Source organism: Necator americanus, chromosome II, assembly GCF_031761385.1.
Source record: "Necator americanus strain Aroian chromosome II, whole genome shotgun sequence".
Taxonomy (NCBI): domain Eukaryota; kingdom Metazoa; phylum Nematoda; class Chromadorea; order Rhabditida; family Ancylostomatidae; genus Necator; species Necator americanus.
This window is the reverse complement of record NC_087372.1, coordinates 20,413,668-20,430,827: the sequence shown is the minus strand read 5'-3', so window position 1 is coordinate 20,430,827 and position 17,160 is coordinate 20,413,668. Positions and strand designations below refer to the sequence as shown.

At 42.4% G+C, this 17,160-nt stretch overlaps 1 protein-coding gene across 2 annotated transcripts in view; it reads right to left on the bottom strand.

Moving 5' to 3' along the window:
• RB195_018672 (uncharacterized protein) overlaps positions 1-17,160 on the bottom strand; it is a gene marked incomplete at both ends in the record, with an annotated part of 33,889 nt that overhangs the window by 2,088 nt on the left and 14,641 nt on the right. The window contains 9 exons of one of the 2 annotated variants that reach the window (XM_064186219.1): positions 619-645; positions 2,298-2,408; positions 2,461-2,577; positions 2,642-2,751; positions 7,943-8,062; positions 8,407-8,512; positions 13,778-13,945; positions 14,007-14,125; positions 14,195-14,262. In XM_064186219.1, the coding sequence (XP_064042101.1) occupies positions 619-645; positions 2,298-2,408; positions 2,461-2,577; positions 2,642-2,751; positions 7,943-8,062; positions 8,407-8,512; positions 13,778-13,945; positions 14,007-14,125; positions 14,195-14,262 (946 nt within the window). Of the gene's footprint in view, positions 1-618; positions 646-2,297; positions 2,409-2,460; positions 2,578-2,641; positions 2,752-7,942; positions 8,063-8,406; positions 8,513-13,777; positions 13,946-14,006; positions 14,126-14,194; positions 14,263-17,160 lie in introns of those variants that run through there. The other variant, XM_064186220.1, reaches the window with a different exon arrangement.

The following is a 17,160-nucleotide window of genomic DNA, read 5'->3' as shown; positions in this document are numbered from 1 at the left end:
TATGAATGTGAGGACAAACCGTACTTGAATAAATATGATGTATTATTATAGATGACGTGATAAACGTTATGAGCATGATGAAATGGAAAGTAAACAGTTCAAAATAAACTGAAAATTTTGATCCTTTTAAAAAGTTAGCTTCTCTCACAACTTTAAATCTGAGCTCCACAATTTTTTTGTGATCATTTCATATAAGAGAAATAGGTGACTTTGTATTGAGTTCTAACAGAATGAGGGAAGAAAACTGTATTTCATTCATAGCTTAAACACTGATTCTGTTACCTCCGTGACGGCCAAAACAATCCATTTGAAATCCTCCTTATTTATTAAGACGGCTAATGCATACTTTGGTGAGAGGAGCAGTGAAAAAGCGCCTAGTATTAGTGGGCGGTGCAGGTGTAGCTCCAGCGAAGTTTATCAAAATGGTAAGAAAACAATCACTAGCATGTCATCACTAAGCGACAATTTTGTATTTAAATAAAATTAAATAAAAATAAAATAATAAAATTTAAACAAAAGAGTTAAATAAGCAGATTTTCTTCAAACAATGATGACTTTCCCTATCGCTTTAAAAAAAAAAACGAATTCCAAAACCCACAGCTCGAAATATGGGTAGAATTAGTGGAAGGTAGACTTCACGAGTTGCTGAATAATGACATTCACAGTGATATTCACGTAGTGTAATTGTGCAGGGTTGTAGAACAAAGAATTCCTGTTTCTATCTGTAATTTTTTTTTGAAACCTGGTTGAGAAAAATAGCAAATTTTTCCTCCTATTTTTGGATTTTTCAAACTGACTTCAGAGACGACCAGGATACTAACAGAGATAAAAATTTGCTGTTAAAGATTTCCCTAGATGTTCTATAAAAAAAGTGTTGGCGGATTTTTTAGTTGCACTAGAGTAGTCGCGCAACGAAAAAAAGTGCGGAAATTCGGATTCTTGGCTGCGAGTCAAAATGTGTGTGAATTCGAACAAAGTCCAATAATTCAACTTATAATACCTTATAAAAACTTAATCAGTTTGAAATACGTCATAGGGGAAGTTTTTTTCCAACTATGCTGTCTTACTTTTTCACATGCCTTTTCGTTATGTCAAAATATAGTTGAGAAAAAAGCTTGGAAATTTGCTAAAATTCCCAACTTTTTCTTAACTAATTTTCAAAAAATCAGAGGGTGATAAGAACGAAAAATAAACTACTTTACAGCGCAACTCTTTCTCTACAAACACTGCACTTTTTCCTTTCTTGGTTTTTCTGGCACCAAGTTGGATGTTTATTTCAAACAATCAAAATCACCAACAGCCCTGCACTCATTCCCAGTCAGGGTGATGTTCATCGCTAAAATCAGCTCCCGAACAATGTAAATTTTCTTTATTCATCTGTATTAGCTTTACTATGTTCACTGAATTATTTCGTTTTTATTTGATTCATCTATTGATTTTTCAATTTAATTACTTAAATTTTATCTACTAAATTTGGTGTTTTGCTATTACGTGAGCGACTATATAAGAGAGAATGAGAGGAAGGGAGGAAAGGAGAGGGGAGGAGAGGGTTCTAGGAAGATCGTTTCACAACTACACGCTTGACCGTGATTACAATACGCATGTTTTACGTGCTCTCCGACTCCAGTCAGATATCGAGAGAAATCGTGAATAACGCCTGCAAAAGCAAGCGAAATTTGTATGAAAAATAACCGAGAAACACGTGAAAATGAAGGGATATGAAGAGTCGTCAGAGGTTTATTCAGAGGCATATTTGGCGCAGTTAAGTGGGCAAAAATAAGATCGCCTTACGTGTTACATCCATATTTCAGTTTTCAAGTCATTTTATGATTTAATTTAAAAAATTATTGACTAGAATATGAGCAAAAAGCCGCTGGAACTACAGGAATACACGCAAAACTTAGGCACATTTTATATGAATTCACACAGATATGAGTCACATGAAAACTCTATTAAAAGCCCAGTTTGAGCTCGAGAGCATAAGGAGTGGACATCTGAGGGCAGTATTCTGCGTTTAAACATGGAGACGCAAGTTCTGTTAATCCTTTTCAACCCGGTGTTTAAAAAATGAGAGGGCTAGTGTAGTTGAGTGCAAAAGAGCCATATCCATAGGTGCGCTAGGGAGGAACGGCCTCCCCTCAGGTGAAGGGGATCTAGTTCATGGGGTGCAGCTCAAGTGAAGGGAATCGGAGAACAGGGTCTGACTATCGCATGGTCATATTCCAGTAATGTCGGCTGTGCTTACTATTACCAGAGTAAATAAATAATAATAAAGAAGAACAAAAAGAGATGCGCACCTGCTTGTAAAGAGATGACGAGCAGTTTGTCTGAAAGCACTCCGCTACCCTTTTATTCACTCTTGTTAGTAATTGAAGAAGATCCATGTCGCGAGCGTGTTTAGCAAATACCTGAGACTCCAACAGCCATAACTTCTCGAAATGAAATAGGATAGAATTTTACCTCACAAATTGCTTGAATAAACCAACTGCCGCGAAGACTGTTACGCCAGGACACGTACGTTGGAGGTGTGGCATACGCTATGACGAAGTCGGATTCGCGGGGCCTTAGCGAGGTCGTCTGGCAGAAAACATAGGGAACAGTATGCTTCTTGTCAACGTTGATCGCCTCTAAGCTTATTCACCTCAACAACGGATGGTGTCCTTATACATTTGAACAGTCCAAAAAGGCTATCCGGATGTTGACGAGGAGCATCTGATTGATCCATGTAAACCACGCCGGTGTCACGACGGTCTGCAATTTCAAGGAAACTGAAAACTGCAGCGGAATGCAGCAATTTGTAAAGATTATTGAGAATCAGTGATGTTCAGACGTAATAAAATTGAAAATAACAGATGTTTAGTAAAATGGAGATATATGTCAGAAATTTGCTAGCAAACGAAAGCCCACAGAATATGAGACAAAACGGTGAAAAAGAAGAAGTTGAAGCTTCCAAGAAGAGCCCAGAAAAGTTGTATAGGGAAGACTGAGCCATTTACGAAGTAACTGTTGACGATTTGAGCGCCAAAACTGGTCACAGGAAAATGCCTGAGGAGCTTAACATCGGTAATCGAACGAGCAAGAGCACTTTTCCGAATTTACCGTAGCGACAAAAAACATCCACGAAAAGGTTCACACCCACCCAAAACATACAAAGCCACTCTCGGGAACCCAAAACGAAAGCTAGAATGAGACAACATGGGAATGGGAGTTGATGGACAACTCCGATACATCATCTGCGTTTCGTTGATGATATTACCCTGCTAAGATCTGACGTCAGCCGCGCGGAACGAATCCTGACCAAAATCGAAAACACGATTTTCATGAGAAACGGATGGCTAGTATAAGTTTATTGAGGATTTAGTGAAGAACACAGGGACAATGACTAACTGGTCATCTGTTTAACACCGCGCTTCCTCCTTTGGCCTATGCTTCAGAAATCTGGCCGCTTCGCTTTGTGTTCAGCGAAACTGAACACTCAATCGAAGGAGGGATGCTAGGAGTGTTAGAACAGAATGTACGATCGCATTTACCTGACTCAATACTGCGTAATACGTCCATTTGGTAAGGCAGGCGACTGCATGGTCTCTGGTGTAGTTTATTTGATTTCGCGCAAAACATACGACGACGAAGAATATATTGGCGAAACAGGGCGACCTGTTTGTGTTCGTATTAAAGAACATCTAGATGGGATGAAACATTCAAACGCAGCAACCCCTCTCGGAATCCATTGCAGAAAATGTCATGAAAATGCTCCTTTCTGTATAGCTGCCACGATCCTATCGTACGAACAAGAAATTGTAGCTCGCAGAACTTTGGAGCGTTTTGGATAAAGGCTAAAAGTCCAAAAATGAATAGAAAGGAAGAATGCATAGCCGTGACCAACGAGCTGGCTCTGTATCAAGACTTGCGGGTTTTGATCTACGCGGTCATATGCGGGTCGCATCCTAATTAGTGTTAGCGGAGCGATTTTTCACGCGGAGGTCCGCTAAAATCACGACAACGCGGTAAGCACAATGTTTTGGGTTCGTTTGGTTTCGATTTTGGATGTAGCATCTTAGGGATTGATGACTTGTTCTGGATGAGGCATTTGAGAGGATATATCACAAATGATCTGACTTTCCAGGTTCTGACGAAGGCGACGACGCCGAAACGTTAGTCGTAATAAAGTTTGCTAACAATATTGGCTGTTGCTAAATTGGACTATCGGCAAGTTGCAATCTTTATGCCAAGAGTCAAGGAAAGTCGAACTTTTGCACTGCTAGGAGTGTTCCTTTTCACACAAAGAGGAGATTCGAAGTTCTGTTCTACTTGAGTGATCGAAGATCGAAGATGACGCAGCATTTGCTAAAGAAAGTAAAAAAAAGGTGGGCCGGACACTGATGCATTTCAACAACCGTGAGGGTTAGCGACTCGATTCCAGTGATGTTAAGCGTACTAGAGAAAGACCGCAGACCCGATAGGTAGACTTTCTCACAAAGTCTTTTAGAAAGAAAGAAAATTCTGATGTTCTTCATGCACCACGAAAAGGAAAAACCACTGCGTCTTCCGCACGCGACCGGAACAAAAGGAGGAATTACTGGCGCTCACTTGATTAATTCGATGAACAGCGGAAGTCGAGGTGATCGGGGCGATCGACCGCGAGAGCCACCAACCAGAAACCGATGTCAACAGTCATAAATTCGTACAGCAGCAATTTTGGCTATAAACTCTGCGGGGCCTTTACCAGTTCAGTTACCTCGGATCTTTAGATTACTAGTTGGCCTGCTTCAGCGACACAAAAAGCTGAAGTTGCAAGCGAGTGTTTTAAACTTCAAACTCACTTCAACCCACTTAAATGCTGTGCATCTATGGCTGAAGTGATAAATAATCGTAAATAGGTAAATACATACCTTACCACTGCTCCGAACGATTTCCCAAAAAATTCAAAATAGCAGTAACTACTCCAGACCTAAGGGAATTCATTTGAGAGATGTTATACATAGAACCGCAATATCTGTTCCATGTTTGAAGAATGTCCCATGACGTGGACACTTTTGGTTTCCAATGCATACTCCTATTTTTCTATGGGAACAGCTATATTTGGCAATATTGCATATGTGACCAAATACAAAATGTACTCAGTGAAGCATCCTTTACTGCAGTGCGATTCTGCTGAAAACAAAATGTACACAGAACAAATCTTCTCTTAGCGCTTATCCTTTGTTTCCTTCAGGAGGATACACTTCAAGAAAGAATAAAGAAAGCTTGCCAATTTGGAAATATCATTTCAACCGCCAGACAAAACTCACGACTTCGTCATCATCGATTCGTGCTGGCACGCACAGAAATAAATATACTAAAGATTTCGTCCAAAGTGATTGCCGTATTATTAGAACTGCAGCTGACAAGATTTCTTTCACTTTAATAAGAGGAACTCTGCAAAATTCATCACAGACGTGCCTATGGTTGCGAATGAACAGAAATAAGACATAGTTCATGAAGAACGCCTACTGCGTGGAAGAAGGGATATAACTTGAAGGCTCCACATCATGGAAACTCGGTTATACGTGTACCTCCGATGTTCCATGAATAGGAAGGAGATCCTGAAGGAAGAACTGAATAGAAGGATGAAAGTAGCGTGACATCATTTGCAGTCGTCAAGGAAGCGAAAGAACAATTAACGAATCAAGAACTCCGTGCCCACCTACTCAACACGACAGTTCCTCCAACGCTCTAATAACAGAGCACTCAAAAGTTGTCTTCGGAAGTCTAAGCAGAGGTACAACCGCTCTTGGCAGGTCCGACTCAAGAGAAACATCCCGTCTTCGCGAGTCAGCGGAACATGTCGAAAACCAAACATAAATGTGCCAATCACATTATGAGAAGAATCGACGGTAGATGAACCAAAATTACGTTGAAGTGGATCACTAGAGATGCTAAACGCCGTCAAAAGAGATTACCTATGAAAAGCGTTGATTTGTTCGCTGTAGGGATGGAACGACTGAGAACTCAGCTGGATATGACTCAGGAACTTCATCGAGGTCACTAACAAAACTTGTGGATATGTAGGATGACAATTGTGAGGGAAAAGAACGACTGGGAAGCTGCTTTGGTCCGCATGTTCAGTGAATACGGACCATCAAAGACCTAGGTATGTAAAAATGAAAAAAACAACGATGAATGAGTAGGCAAAATCGATGCCTCCTAAAGGGATTATCATGCTCGGAATAGTTGTGCTACGCGCATACTTGAAACCAGAGCGGTGTCTCATTGATCCCAAAAAGAGAGCGCGCAAAAATCACTGGACCGATGAAATCGATCTGTTCGCCTAAGTTGATTGCCACATCCACAATCAGCATATGCTGGAATTGTCTGGGAGCTTAGTTTGTTCCAGAATTCATTAAATAGGAGCGGGGAGAGAAAGGACGAGCGGATGCAAACACTTTCAAACAAACTAACTTTGCGAAATTACTACCTAAAGAATTTAAGCTGCTGAACGTACATTACATTACGTAGTTGCTTATCAGAATTTTCCACAGTTCCTGAATTTGAATGGATAGAGCCGCTGGCACTTAGCTTTACACACATTCCGCTTATATTAGTTACCAGTCCGAAAGTCCGGCTAAAGCCACACTTCAGACTTTCTTGTAGTGTTCGCTTCTTTCGTTTAGAACATTCAAACTTTCACTTCAAACACTCTTTTCATACTAATACAATATAGATACAATTTGAAAGCATCACTCGAAATATGGAATTTTCTCCTGTTTTTCCAAACAATTGCCACTATAATATCATGAAATGACGTGAAGTGAACCTCATCACAGCACTGATAAAAATAAGGTTCCATATAAGCTCATGTAAACTGTTGGCTATTATTTAAGCAATTGGCATGCGTGTTTCCACTTTCTAAAAAGTTACCTTCATGTTACCAACCTGAGACAAACGTGCAAAAAAAAAATAGACACGGAGGAGTCGTAGAGGTGAAACGCGTGCAGTGACCATGGCTATGAAGCGGTTCAGAACGTCTCGTTTGCTCTTTGCCAAATCCACATGGATTAATTGCGCGATACTACTATACAACGACGCGGAAATAAAACGCTGTGTGACCCGTCGCACCAAATTTTCTAGCTTTCTGGCGCCCGGGCACCAATTCTGACTGACTGACTGGATAAATAAATAAAAACAAGTGAAGCGACACGTGTAATGACAACCGTTATACTCTGCGCAAAAATTCTCAAACTGATACAGATACAACACATAATTGTAATAGTTTACAAGCAGCAGACCATGAAATGTTGGGTTAGGACTGCCTCGCGAATAGAGACTTATAAGGGTGTAGTACACGACTAAGAGCGTCGTCACGCTTAGTTCCGTCTTTTGACCCAAAAAGGCTTCAGAAATATTTTTGATTTCACTCGTGTTCTCCACCATGCAATATGTGAAAGATACAGATAATTTGTATAAGACGTGGACAGAACGGGACAACTCCGTTGTAGCCCAACATTCGCAATCCAAATAATATAACTCAAATAAGCAGCAGAAGGTACCCCACCTCGTAGACATTAGTGTGTTGCTTAGAGCCATGGGCTACCAGTAACAAGTTGCATTGTTGGGAGACGAAGACTGTTTCACACCCCTTCTTGTGAGTTAGTATGGGGAACTGTGTGGGATCAAGCTGATATTCTTGAATACAGATGTCAACAGGTGAGAAAACTTTTCAAGAAAAGAAAAGAAACTCTATAGACACGAACTGCAGAAGTCAATAAGATGATTTTCTATTTCTCAAAGAAAGTGTCGTAAACGTAGAGAATCTGAGAAGCAAAGGTGACATAATGGTCTCCTTTAACTAGTGCAATTCTCCAGAATATGACAAGAACTAAAGGTTCTATCCAGTATTTTTCTTGAAAAGATATGAAGGTTTAAGCTTAATGCCAATCTAGATACAAAAGACACTTTTGCCTACCTCCTCTGCACGCCTGAATGAATATCAACTTTGGCTTGCCCGACAACAACGGTGCATTTCTAGCATTTAAAGCCTCCAGCACAGGATACACTGATAGAACATCCTCATCACCACCGACACCTACAACAGTTACGGTCAGTTGTTTTCATGCAACCAAAATGGATCGCTCGAAACAATTTGTGAGTTGAGAATTCTACTGCTCAGAAAAGTTCAATCACTCCCAGACTTAAGTAGAGTAGAAAAAACCATAGGTAAAGTTGAAATTCTCTAATCTCTTGAGAATCAGTAGCACAAAGGGGCAAGCGACTTCTGTCAATGCACCAACATCTACGAATCTTAGAACAAGGACAAGTAAACTTTTACCTTGCAGAAATAACGAATGCAGGAACTGAGAAATGCTCTTTTATTTCTCCTCCCGAAATCCATAACCACCTTCATTACATTACGGCTTGTCATATACTCACCAAGTAACTGGTCTCTTTCTCCATGAGTGAGTACAACAAGAATAGCTGAAGACGCCTGACTATGAAACGGATCATTAGCAAACTTTCTGACGTGCGAAAGCATTTCCTACAAGAAAAAAATAAGAATAAGAATAAGAGAATAAAAGTTTTGCGCTGATCAGTTTCTTTCTGTGATGAGTCGGAGGGTTTGATGGAAGTGATAAAGGATAATGTGTCTGTTATTAGTCAGCTTGGAATCCGCCAACGCGCTCACATCAACTCAGAATCGCTTCAGATTTACCAGTGCGTTTTTAGCCTATACACTGTCATGTGGTGGCAAGCATATGTATCAATTCAGTGTTTCCATGGTCTCAGACAAGTCTGGTACTTGTTTATCGACCCCGAAGGGAAGAAAGGCTTGGTTTACTCTACCGCGGTTTCGAACCATCGATCGACTAGTCCGTCATAACAGAACCGCTTGCAGATTGCGCTACTCTCGCCCAGAGCGATTGATCAAAATTTAAAATCGCGGCTTCAATAAGCGTACGTGACCTGAACAACTATTGTAATGGTGACCCAATCATCGCGAACAACTGTGGTTTGACTCACCCCAAGAGCGACTGCCAGTTCGCGAGTGGTTTGATACGGGTCGGCTTCCTCCTGTCCCGCAGCAAGTCCAAATCCAACTCCATCGGGCGTCCCGAACAGTCTTCATCTTCGATGGAATAGTCGTGCGACGCGAACTTCGAGTGCCACTTGTACTTCTGGCGGGCGCGTGCTCCTCGTAAACTTCCTTCAAACGTCTATCGATATCCGCGGGTTCCTGGCCAGATAGATGGAGAAAGATTATGACGTTGCGGAGGTGGAGTGACGACGGCTTGAAATTGCGCGGCATGGTAGCAGGCAAGGAACTAGCTCAGTGTAATTGTTAACCTACACTTTGAAGAGAATTTCATACTCTATCAAAAGATAGCTAACACGTCCATTTTTGTCAGCTCTTTGCTGAGTGATGATCTCTAGAAGTCCGTCTCTAGACCACATTGTCCGAGAACTTTCGACTCAACCTAATACATACTAATACGGGGCGGGCGTAGCGCAGTCGGCAAGAAGTTCCGCTGTCTACAGAATCGATCGGAGGTTCGAATCCGCCCTAGTGCTGACCAAGCCTTTCATCCCTCGATAAATGGTTACCAGACTTGTTTGGGAGGATAAAAACAGTGACTTCAGACAACGTTTAACTGCTGCAAGTCATTGTATAAGCCAGTTACACGTTCGTAAACAGTGAACCTCAAACGATTCTGAGTTGAAGTGAACGTGGTGGCACAACCCAAACAGATTGATTAACGCCAGACATCTTATCCTTTATCCTTAATAGTTACTTTGATGCATTGGTATAAGGAGCAAGTAATCGAAAACGAATTCTGCCATGAGTGAAGCTAACCCGGAGAACATCTTTTAGAACAACAATCTCTCAATTTATTGCAATAAAATGAACCAGATAGGGAGATTTCGTAGAAGACCGTCAGTGCTGTAGTCATGTGCAAGACACGCACATAGCACGATACTTCACAACGTTTTGTCTGCCTTCGAAATAGCATCAAATTTTTTTTCAGTTTTCTTCAGAAAAAAGTCTCGATAAAGGTGCACAGATCTAACTTCTTCGGAACACTGCATGTAGTTGAAGAAAAGGACGAAAGACAGTCTCAGCAGCAGCACAGTACAACTCAAGTTTCTGAGCATAGCGATGAGATTATAGTGTTTCAAAGTTGACCTTCCTTTGGTTTTTTTTTTTTGAGTCTCAATACTGAAAGTATCTGCTAGAAGAAATATCACTCACTGGAATAAGCACACTGCAAAGGAAGGATAAGATGCACAGGTAATGCATGAATCAAATTAAAAAAAGATGGGAAAACGGGGGATGGAGTGGAAATGTTTATAAATATTTACACAGCGAAGGGCAAATCGGCTAGCTAATGGTGACCTGCGTATGTATTAGGATGGCTACTTCTTCAACAGAGAAAAATTGACGCTTGAAAAGCAGGACACGTTTTTTTTTCTGGGGAATCAGTTAAAGGCTGGAATTCACAATCAGCACTTTCGAATACATCTACAGAGTTTTTCTTGCATTCCGTAAACTCAAAGTGGTAAACTTGCTGCGAAAATGCAAAAAAGGTGATAAAATCGAGTTGCCAAAGAGCATCATATATACTGGGGATCACCATCGTCCATACGTTATGAAATGAAGAATTCGACCATCGCTAATGTGATGTATCGATGTTACTATTTATAGCTTTGTATTCGATAGAGAGAGCTTGGCGCTCTATAAGATGTGCGAGTGTAACGCAGTCGGTTCCATTGTGACTGCACGATCGATCGATACCTCGGAACAAAATTGTTTGCAAAACAAGACTTCCATCCTCCCGGGGATACCAGACTTGTCTGAGAGGATTCCAAAATACACTTATTTGACACATTGGGCTGCCCGCGCGTTCATGAACCTCAAACAATTCTGAACAAAAGTTGAACGCACAGGCACATCCCCACTGGGATTCACCATGCACCACCGTGCACTATATCCTTTACCCACTTTACAATATGTTAGCGTTCTCATTTTTCAGTCTTATTAATTTCGTTTCCTTAGATAGCCGAACTTGAGATTGGTGATGTGTATGAAGAAAAAGCAACGCTTCAAAACTCAAAAAATTCAAAACTGCTGTTTGGAGCACCTGACACTCCATCTTAATGATCTGAAAGTACAAAATTCAGTGGACTTGAAAAATCGGAGTACTTATATCTTGTAGAGGGAAGTCATCTATCGAATGATGTAAAGGATTTAAAAAAAAACCTTCATTTCTATGTGCACACATGAAAGAGATGCTCACAATGAAAAAGAAAGCGAAAATGCCGAAAAAGAAAAAAAGCGAAATCCCTAGACCTGACAACCACTGGCACACTTTTTTGCTCACTGCGGTCGTTTAGCTTCAGTTTAGTTAAATATGGCAACGATCCTCTGAGTTCGAATAATCAATGAATTTTCGCAATGAAAAACTGATCCCGGAGATGAGTGACCACGTTGGTTACCCAAAAAAAGAAGCCACACAGATTCTTTTCATTGGTGAATGTGACTTTTAGCCCTCGAGTTCCGTAGGACGGAAGTTCGAATCACCTCCCTCACAAGTGTCCCTAGCATCACTCTCTCAAATGCGCGTTCAATGACGCTCACCGCGTTTTCTTCCCGCTTGCGAAATGTCCAGGTTTCTGAAAGGTCAAAGCAGAATGTACATCGCTGATAAAGAGATGAGCACTGATCCGGGTGTTCCTAGTCTTCTTGTCACAAACTCGCTGCCTTACATGTTCACCAAGCACCTCGTTTCCTACTAATCAGCTCAAGAGCCGAGTATTTCTTCATGCTCATTTCATCCCACATAAGCGTAGCTTAAGCATTCGCATCTGTTCGTTCCGGTGAGCGTAAATGTTGCATCCGAACCCATCGATTTCTCATCAACATCGCCCTTTACAGAATCACCTAAAGATCGATGTACCCACATACTTCGTTGGATCCGGCCAGCATTCGTTCCGCTCTGCTGATGCTAGATGTTATCGGAACGATGTTATCAGCAAAGCGCGGATGATGCCGACCCTCAACCTTCCCTCACACGTCGTTCCATTCCACTCCGTTTCTCGGGGTTGACCTAAATAAATTAGGTGAGACGGTATCGATCTGTCGGAATCCTTTCTTCACGTCGATGATGATGTTCCAGTAGAATGTGGAAATCTCAGTCGTAAAGCTACTGCTCTCGAAGTATCTTTATGTACCAAGTAGGGAGGCCTTGATTGTCCAAGGCATCCATGACCGTCTCTACTGGATCGAAGGACTTTTCAAGTCAATGAAGAAAAGAAATAGCGGCGTCTTGTAGTCTCGCGATGAGTTTCGGCGCAGTGTCTATGTGGTCAATCGTGCTGAATCATTTTCGAAACCCATCTGGCTTGTACGGCTGTCCTTCATCTAATACTTTCTCAATCCTGTCAAGGATCACTCTCTTAAAGGGATTGCTGGTAGCGAAAAGTATGCAGATTGGGTAATGGTTGCCGATATGAGGTGATCTCCCCTTCTAATACAACAACACGGTCGATTGCAGGTTTCCCACTGACAAGGAGCCTTGCATTCCAACAGGTAACGATTAAAAAGCCTTGACATAGTGTTGCCGGGAGATTCTTCATATGGTCAGATCTAATTCTCTCAGGACCGGAAGCCGTACGATTTCTTACTGACATAATGGCATGTCGTACATTGAACGGGAGCACTGGAATGACATGTCACTCTTTCCTAAGATGAGGAGGAGGTAAGTAGACGTGGCCGTTGAAGAGATCTGAGTAGAAGACGTGGATTATTTTCTCCACTACCCTTCTCTATGCAATCGTTGTTCCATTCGTGTTCCAGAGAACAGTCATCGTCGAAGTGAAAAAAGAGGCGAAAGAAACGAAAGAGAACTTTAGTTTTTGGTGGCCTCCAGTACGTACTGCTCCACTCTGGCGTATTAGCTGTAACGTTTCCGTGGACCTCTTGGTAGTTTAAAATCTCTCCGCTTTTCTGTACGATGTCTATTCTCAAAATCCTGTTGGCAAAGCGAAGAGATCGCAAATAATTATGGTCCTGCAGTTTCGCTTTCTGAACTTTGCGTCTTTCTATTCTTTCTGTGTAGAGCCGTCCCATTCACCAAGACAAGCAGAATAACGTACGTCCGACACGTGATGCGTTTCAACGAGACCCGTTGTATCAGAGCCGTGGGCGACTTGGTTCCGTGCGATATTAAACGCACTAGTGGAAGAAGCTCGACATAGAGGACGGACTTCGTCACACAGTCTCTTAAATGAAAATTTGATGTTCTTCATATCTCTCGCAGAAAGAGAAACTACTGTGCGACTATGGCACGCGATGAGGACGAATGACGGAATTAATTGAGCCCGCTCGATCAACTTGGAAAACAGCAGGTGTCAATGGAGCCTTTCGTTTCAAAGACGAAAAAAAAAATCTTCTCCATCTCCAAGAGCTGAAGAATCTACTCATGATACTTGTATACATACAAACTTATCTCCATATATTCAGCAGCAGGGAACGCAACGCACCTTTTGCCTAAATGTCACAAGTCACCGACATTTCCACATGAAAAAAAAACAGATGAACTTCTACTAATTTTAAATAAGAAGTACAATAAATACGGTTATCCAACAAGTCACAGGCATAAGTAAACTTTAGTTGGACTGCAGCACTTTCGATGCGAAAAATCTGATGGTCCGAGGTGACCCCTCATTTCAACAGCCTAGCAGAGAATCGAACTTCTTGACAGTGCATGGTGGTCGGTGCATTTTCCTATAGAGCAGAAATCCTGACCTTACAAGTGAGATCGTTCTGGATAACTACGCTGTAGTCCATCTGCTCAAATAAATTCCTGAGATTAGCGCAGTCAATCTCAGTTCCCTGACGCCGTGGCATCGAGGCAAAATTCTCGTTATTGATGATCAAGCAGAGACCTTTAGGGGATGAGAAGTTCGCATAGATCTAAACAACGAACTTATAGAGATACACGTAAATCTGGAAAATATAAAAACAATTGTCCCACCAAATCGCGATTCTTCAAATATGTATCCATCTGAGGACAAGAATTGCTGTCGACAACATGCACTCGGAGACCTTGGAGGATACCAGAAGGATTCATTGCAGTCAAAGCCATTGGTTGGACTGCAACATTTTGTAATTGTACTCAACAAAAACATTAGACCTGATGAGGGACACAACAAAATGTCTCACCTATTGTGTCAGATTTGAAAGAGTGAGCAGTGACGGCATTTCGCTTTCGATTTATCGGTTCGTTCTCACTAAATACTTCAATGGAGCAGAGAACGACCAAGTTCACTTGTACAATGGTATTCAATCCACAATTAAAACTTCACACACGGAAGGAAAGAAGTTCGATGAAAAATAAGCATCGCTAGTGTCGCAAAAAAGGAATCTCGGGAAAGGCGAAAAGTGCACTGCTTAGAAACAAAAACTCACTAACACTTTCCACCAAAATAACATTACGTTAGCTACTTATTTTTTTCACACGCAGGTCCTTTACAATATCATAATTTCTTGATTCTCCTGATTTCTGATGATTTCTAATAAGGTCAGCAAAACTCATGCCAAATCAGCGGATCATTCAACGTCCACTCAACAAGATTTTCCCTCTAGAAATACGTAGTTGCGCAAAAGATCAGAACCAAAGCAGCCACAACAGTTTACCACTCCGGCAGGGTCTCCCAAGCTGAGAAGGAGTTCGACACATCCGACATTCCGACTTCTCGGAATCGGAAGGCTAGCTTAGAGTAAACCACTGCTAAGATTCACCACCGTCTTGGCAAAATGTCGCAAGGTGGTTCCCTGATCCATATAAGGGGGGGGGGGGGCACCTGTGGTGAAAGCTAAGTTCGCCGTGGCATGGCTGCTTAGTTTGGGGAAAAATCTTCTTGCCACTCCAGCATATTCACTGCCTCAGTACCCTGCACACTGGGCCCTGCCGTCTCAGACGTCGGACGGTATGGCGACCGGTGAGAGGCGATCAAATCTCATGTTGTTCAGGACGTCTTTGATTCTGGACCAAGGCGACACAGGCACGACTCGTCATGAAGGCTGTCTCAGAGTGTGTACTTACAACGCGAGAAGAGTGTCCACAGCCGCTGGCGTGCATGCCCTTCTCGAAACTGCAAAAACGTGTCAAATTTTATGTGATTGCTCTGCAGGAGACCAAGAGAAGAAAGAGCGACACACAACAGATGAATGACGGTGCACTCGATATACGTGGAGAGAAGGTTCCGTCGCGAAATGTAGGTGGTGTTGATTTTGTTGTGCGCTCATCTGTCGCCCATCTTCTCGGTTCACATGAGATCCTATCACCTCGCCTGGATATTATTCACCTCCGCCCTCTGCGCCAAAAACCTATCAGTATCATCAATTGCTACTCACCAACATCAGCAGCTGATGACTACGAAATGGACGCGTTTTACGAGAAGCTGGGGGAAGTGATCCGCAGCGAAAAGTCCTTCTACAAATTCGTTGTCGGAGACTTGAACGCAAAACTAGGAAAGGCTACAGAAGAGGAATACAGGATCGGAAGATTTGGAATAGGGGACCGGAATGAAAATGGCAATCGTCTCGCCGGGCTATTGTCCGCCGCTCTCTCTTTCATGGGAACTCTCTTTTCATGAAGAAAGATCATCGTCAGTGGACATGGGAATCGCCCAATGGCGTGGCTCGCGCGGAGATCGACCACATAAACATCAACCGGAGCTGTTGCCTACTTGACGTCTTGTCTCAGGGCGACTGGCACATCGTGGAGGACCCAAACGTGGACTACGAGATGCAGCTCAGAGGATTACGAGCCTATGCTATACGTCCTTCGAAGCCGCGCACGACAAACTTGGATTGAATTTCGAAGACCACGAAAGTTGAAAAGAAGGACTTTGAGGGTTAATTTGAATGCATCGGACATTGGGTTAGTAGCAAATACTAGCTGCAGAAGGATCTTTCGAAATACAGGCAGAGGATTCTGGAAGCAGCACAAAGAAGAACGAGCCTTAAAAAAGTGCCGCAGGGATCTCCACGAATATAATAATCCGCTAGCAGCTTTGCTGAGACTTGCGGAATGGGATATGGAAGACTAAGTGGTGTCGAAAACCCAGATGTAAAAACATCTTAATCCACTATCTTTCAGCGCATCCCAGCAAAATAAAAAATCTGTTATAGGTAACATGTACAGAAGATGTACTACGGCAAGAGTCTCATCGAGTAGCCAGGAAAAAACATGGTCTGTAAATCTGGCCCATAAAGTGGCAATATCCAATGGGTACCCAACTGGAGATGGTGCTACCCGACAAGCACGACATCCCTCTCGAAGATCCAACGTAGTGGATGGCCCAGAAAAGATCCTATTCTGTTTACCTTATATATCTGATGATATGAGCAGAGCGGTACGGGGTTGTCTACGAAGAGCGGGTCTACAGAATGACGTGAGGGTTGTGGAAATACCTCCAGCGAACCTCAAGTGTCAGCTGGTACGTAATCGTGCGTGTGATCGACTCTGCACAACTCCCAGCTGCGTGGTTTGCCCGTTGAGAAAGGGTGATTGCATGGCATCAGGAGTAGTATATTGCATCACGTGCAGGTTGTGCGGTGACAATTATATAGGGGAAACGGGACGTCCGCTGTGTATTAGAGTCAAGGAGCATCTAGATGGACTCGCAAAATCTGAAATCTTCACCCCACTCGGAGAATATGTCATCCAAACTCCGAAGTAGAGGTAGAAGTTAGTATACTATCCTACGAGTCACAGCACGCAGAACACTAGAGGCATTTTGCATAACCGCCAAAGCTCCAAAATTGAACAAGAAGGATGATATCAAAAACGAGCTATCCCCATATCAAGACCTATGCGGGTTTTGATCTATGGGGCGGGCCGTGAGGTTTCTATATAAAACCCTTGTAACTCATAGTTGTGGTGCGGGATGGTCTGTTGCGTTACCAAGTCTAGCGAATGAGGTAAGCACTAGCCAATGTGTTGCTGTTTGAGCTTGCCAACCGTTTTGGTGCTTTCTGTAGGTGATGAGGCGCTTGAGAGGATAAATCACTAATGGCTTTGATTTTTCCAGGCTCTGACGAAGGCGATAACGCCGAAACGTTAGCTGGTGTTTAATAAAGACGATCAATACCAATCTTGGCTGCGGCTCAAGAAAATCAAT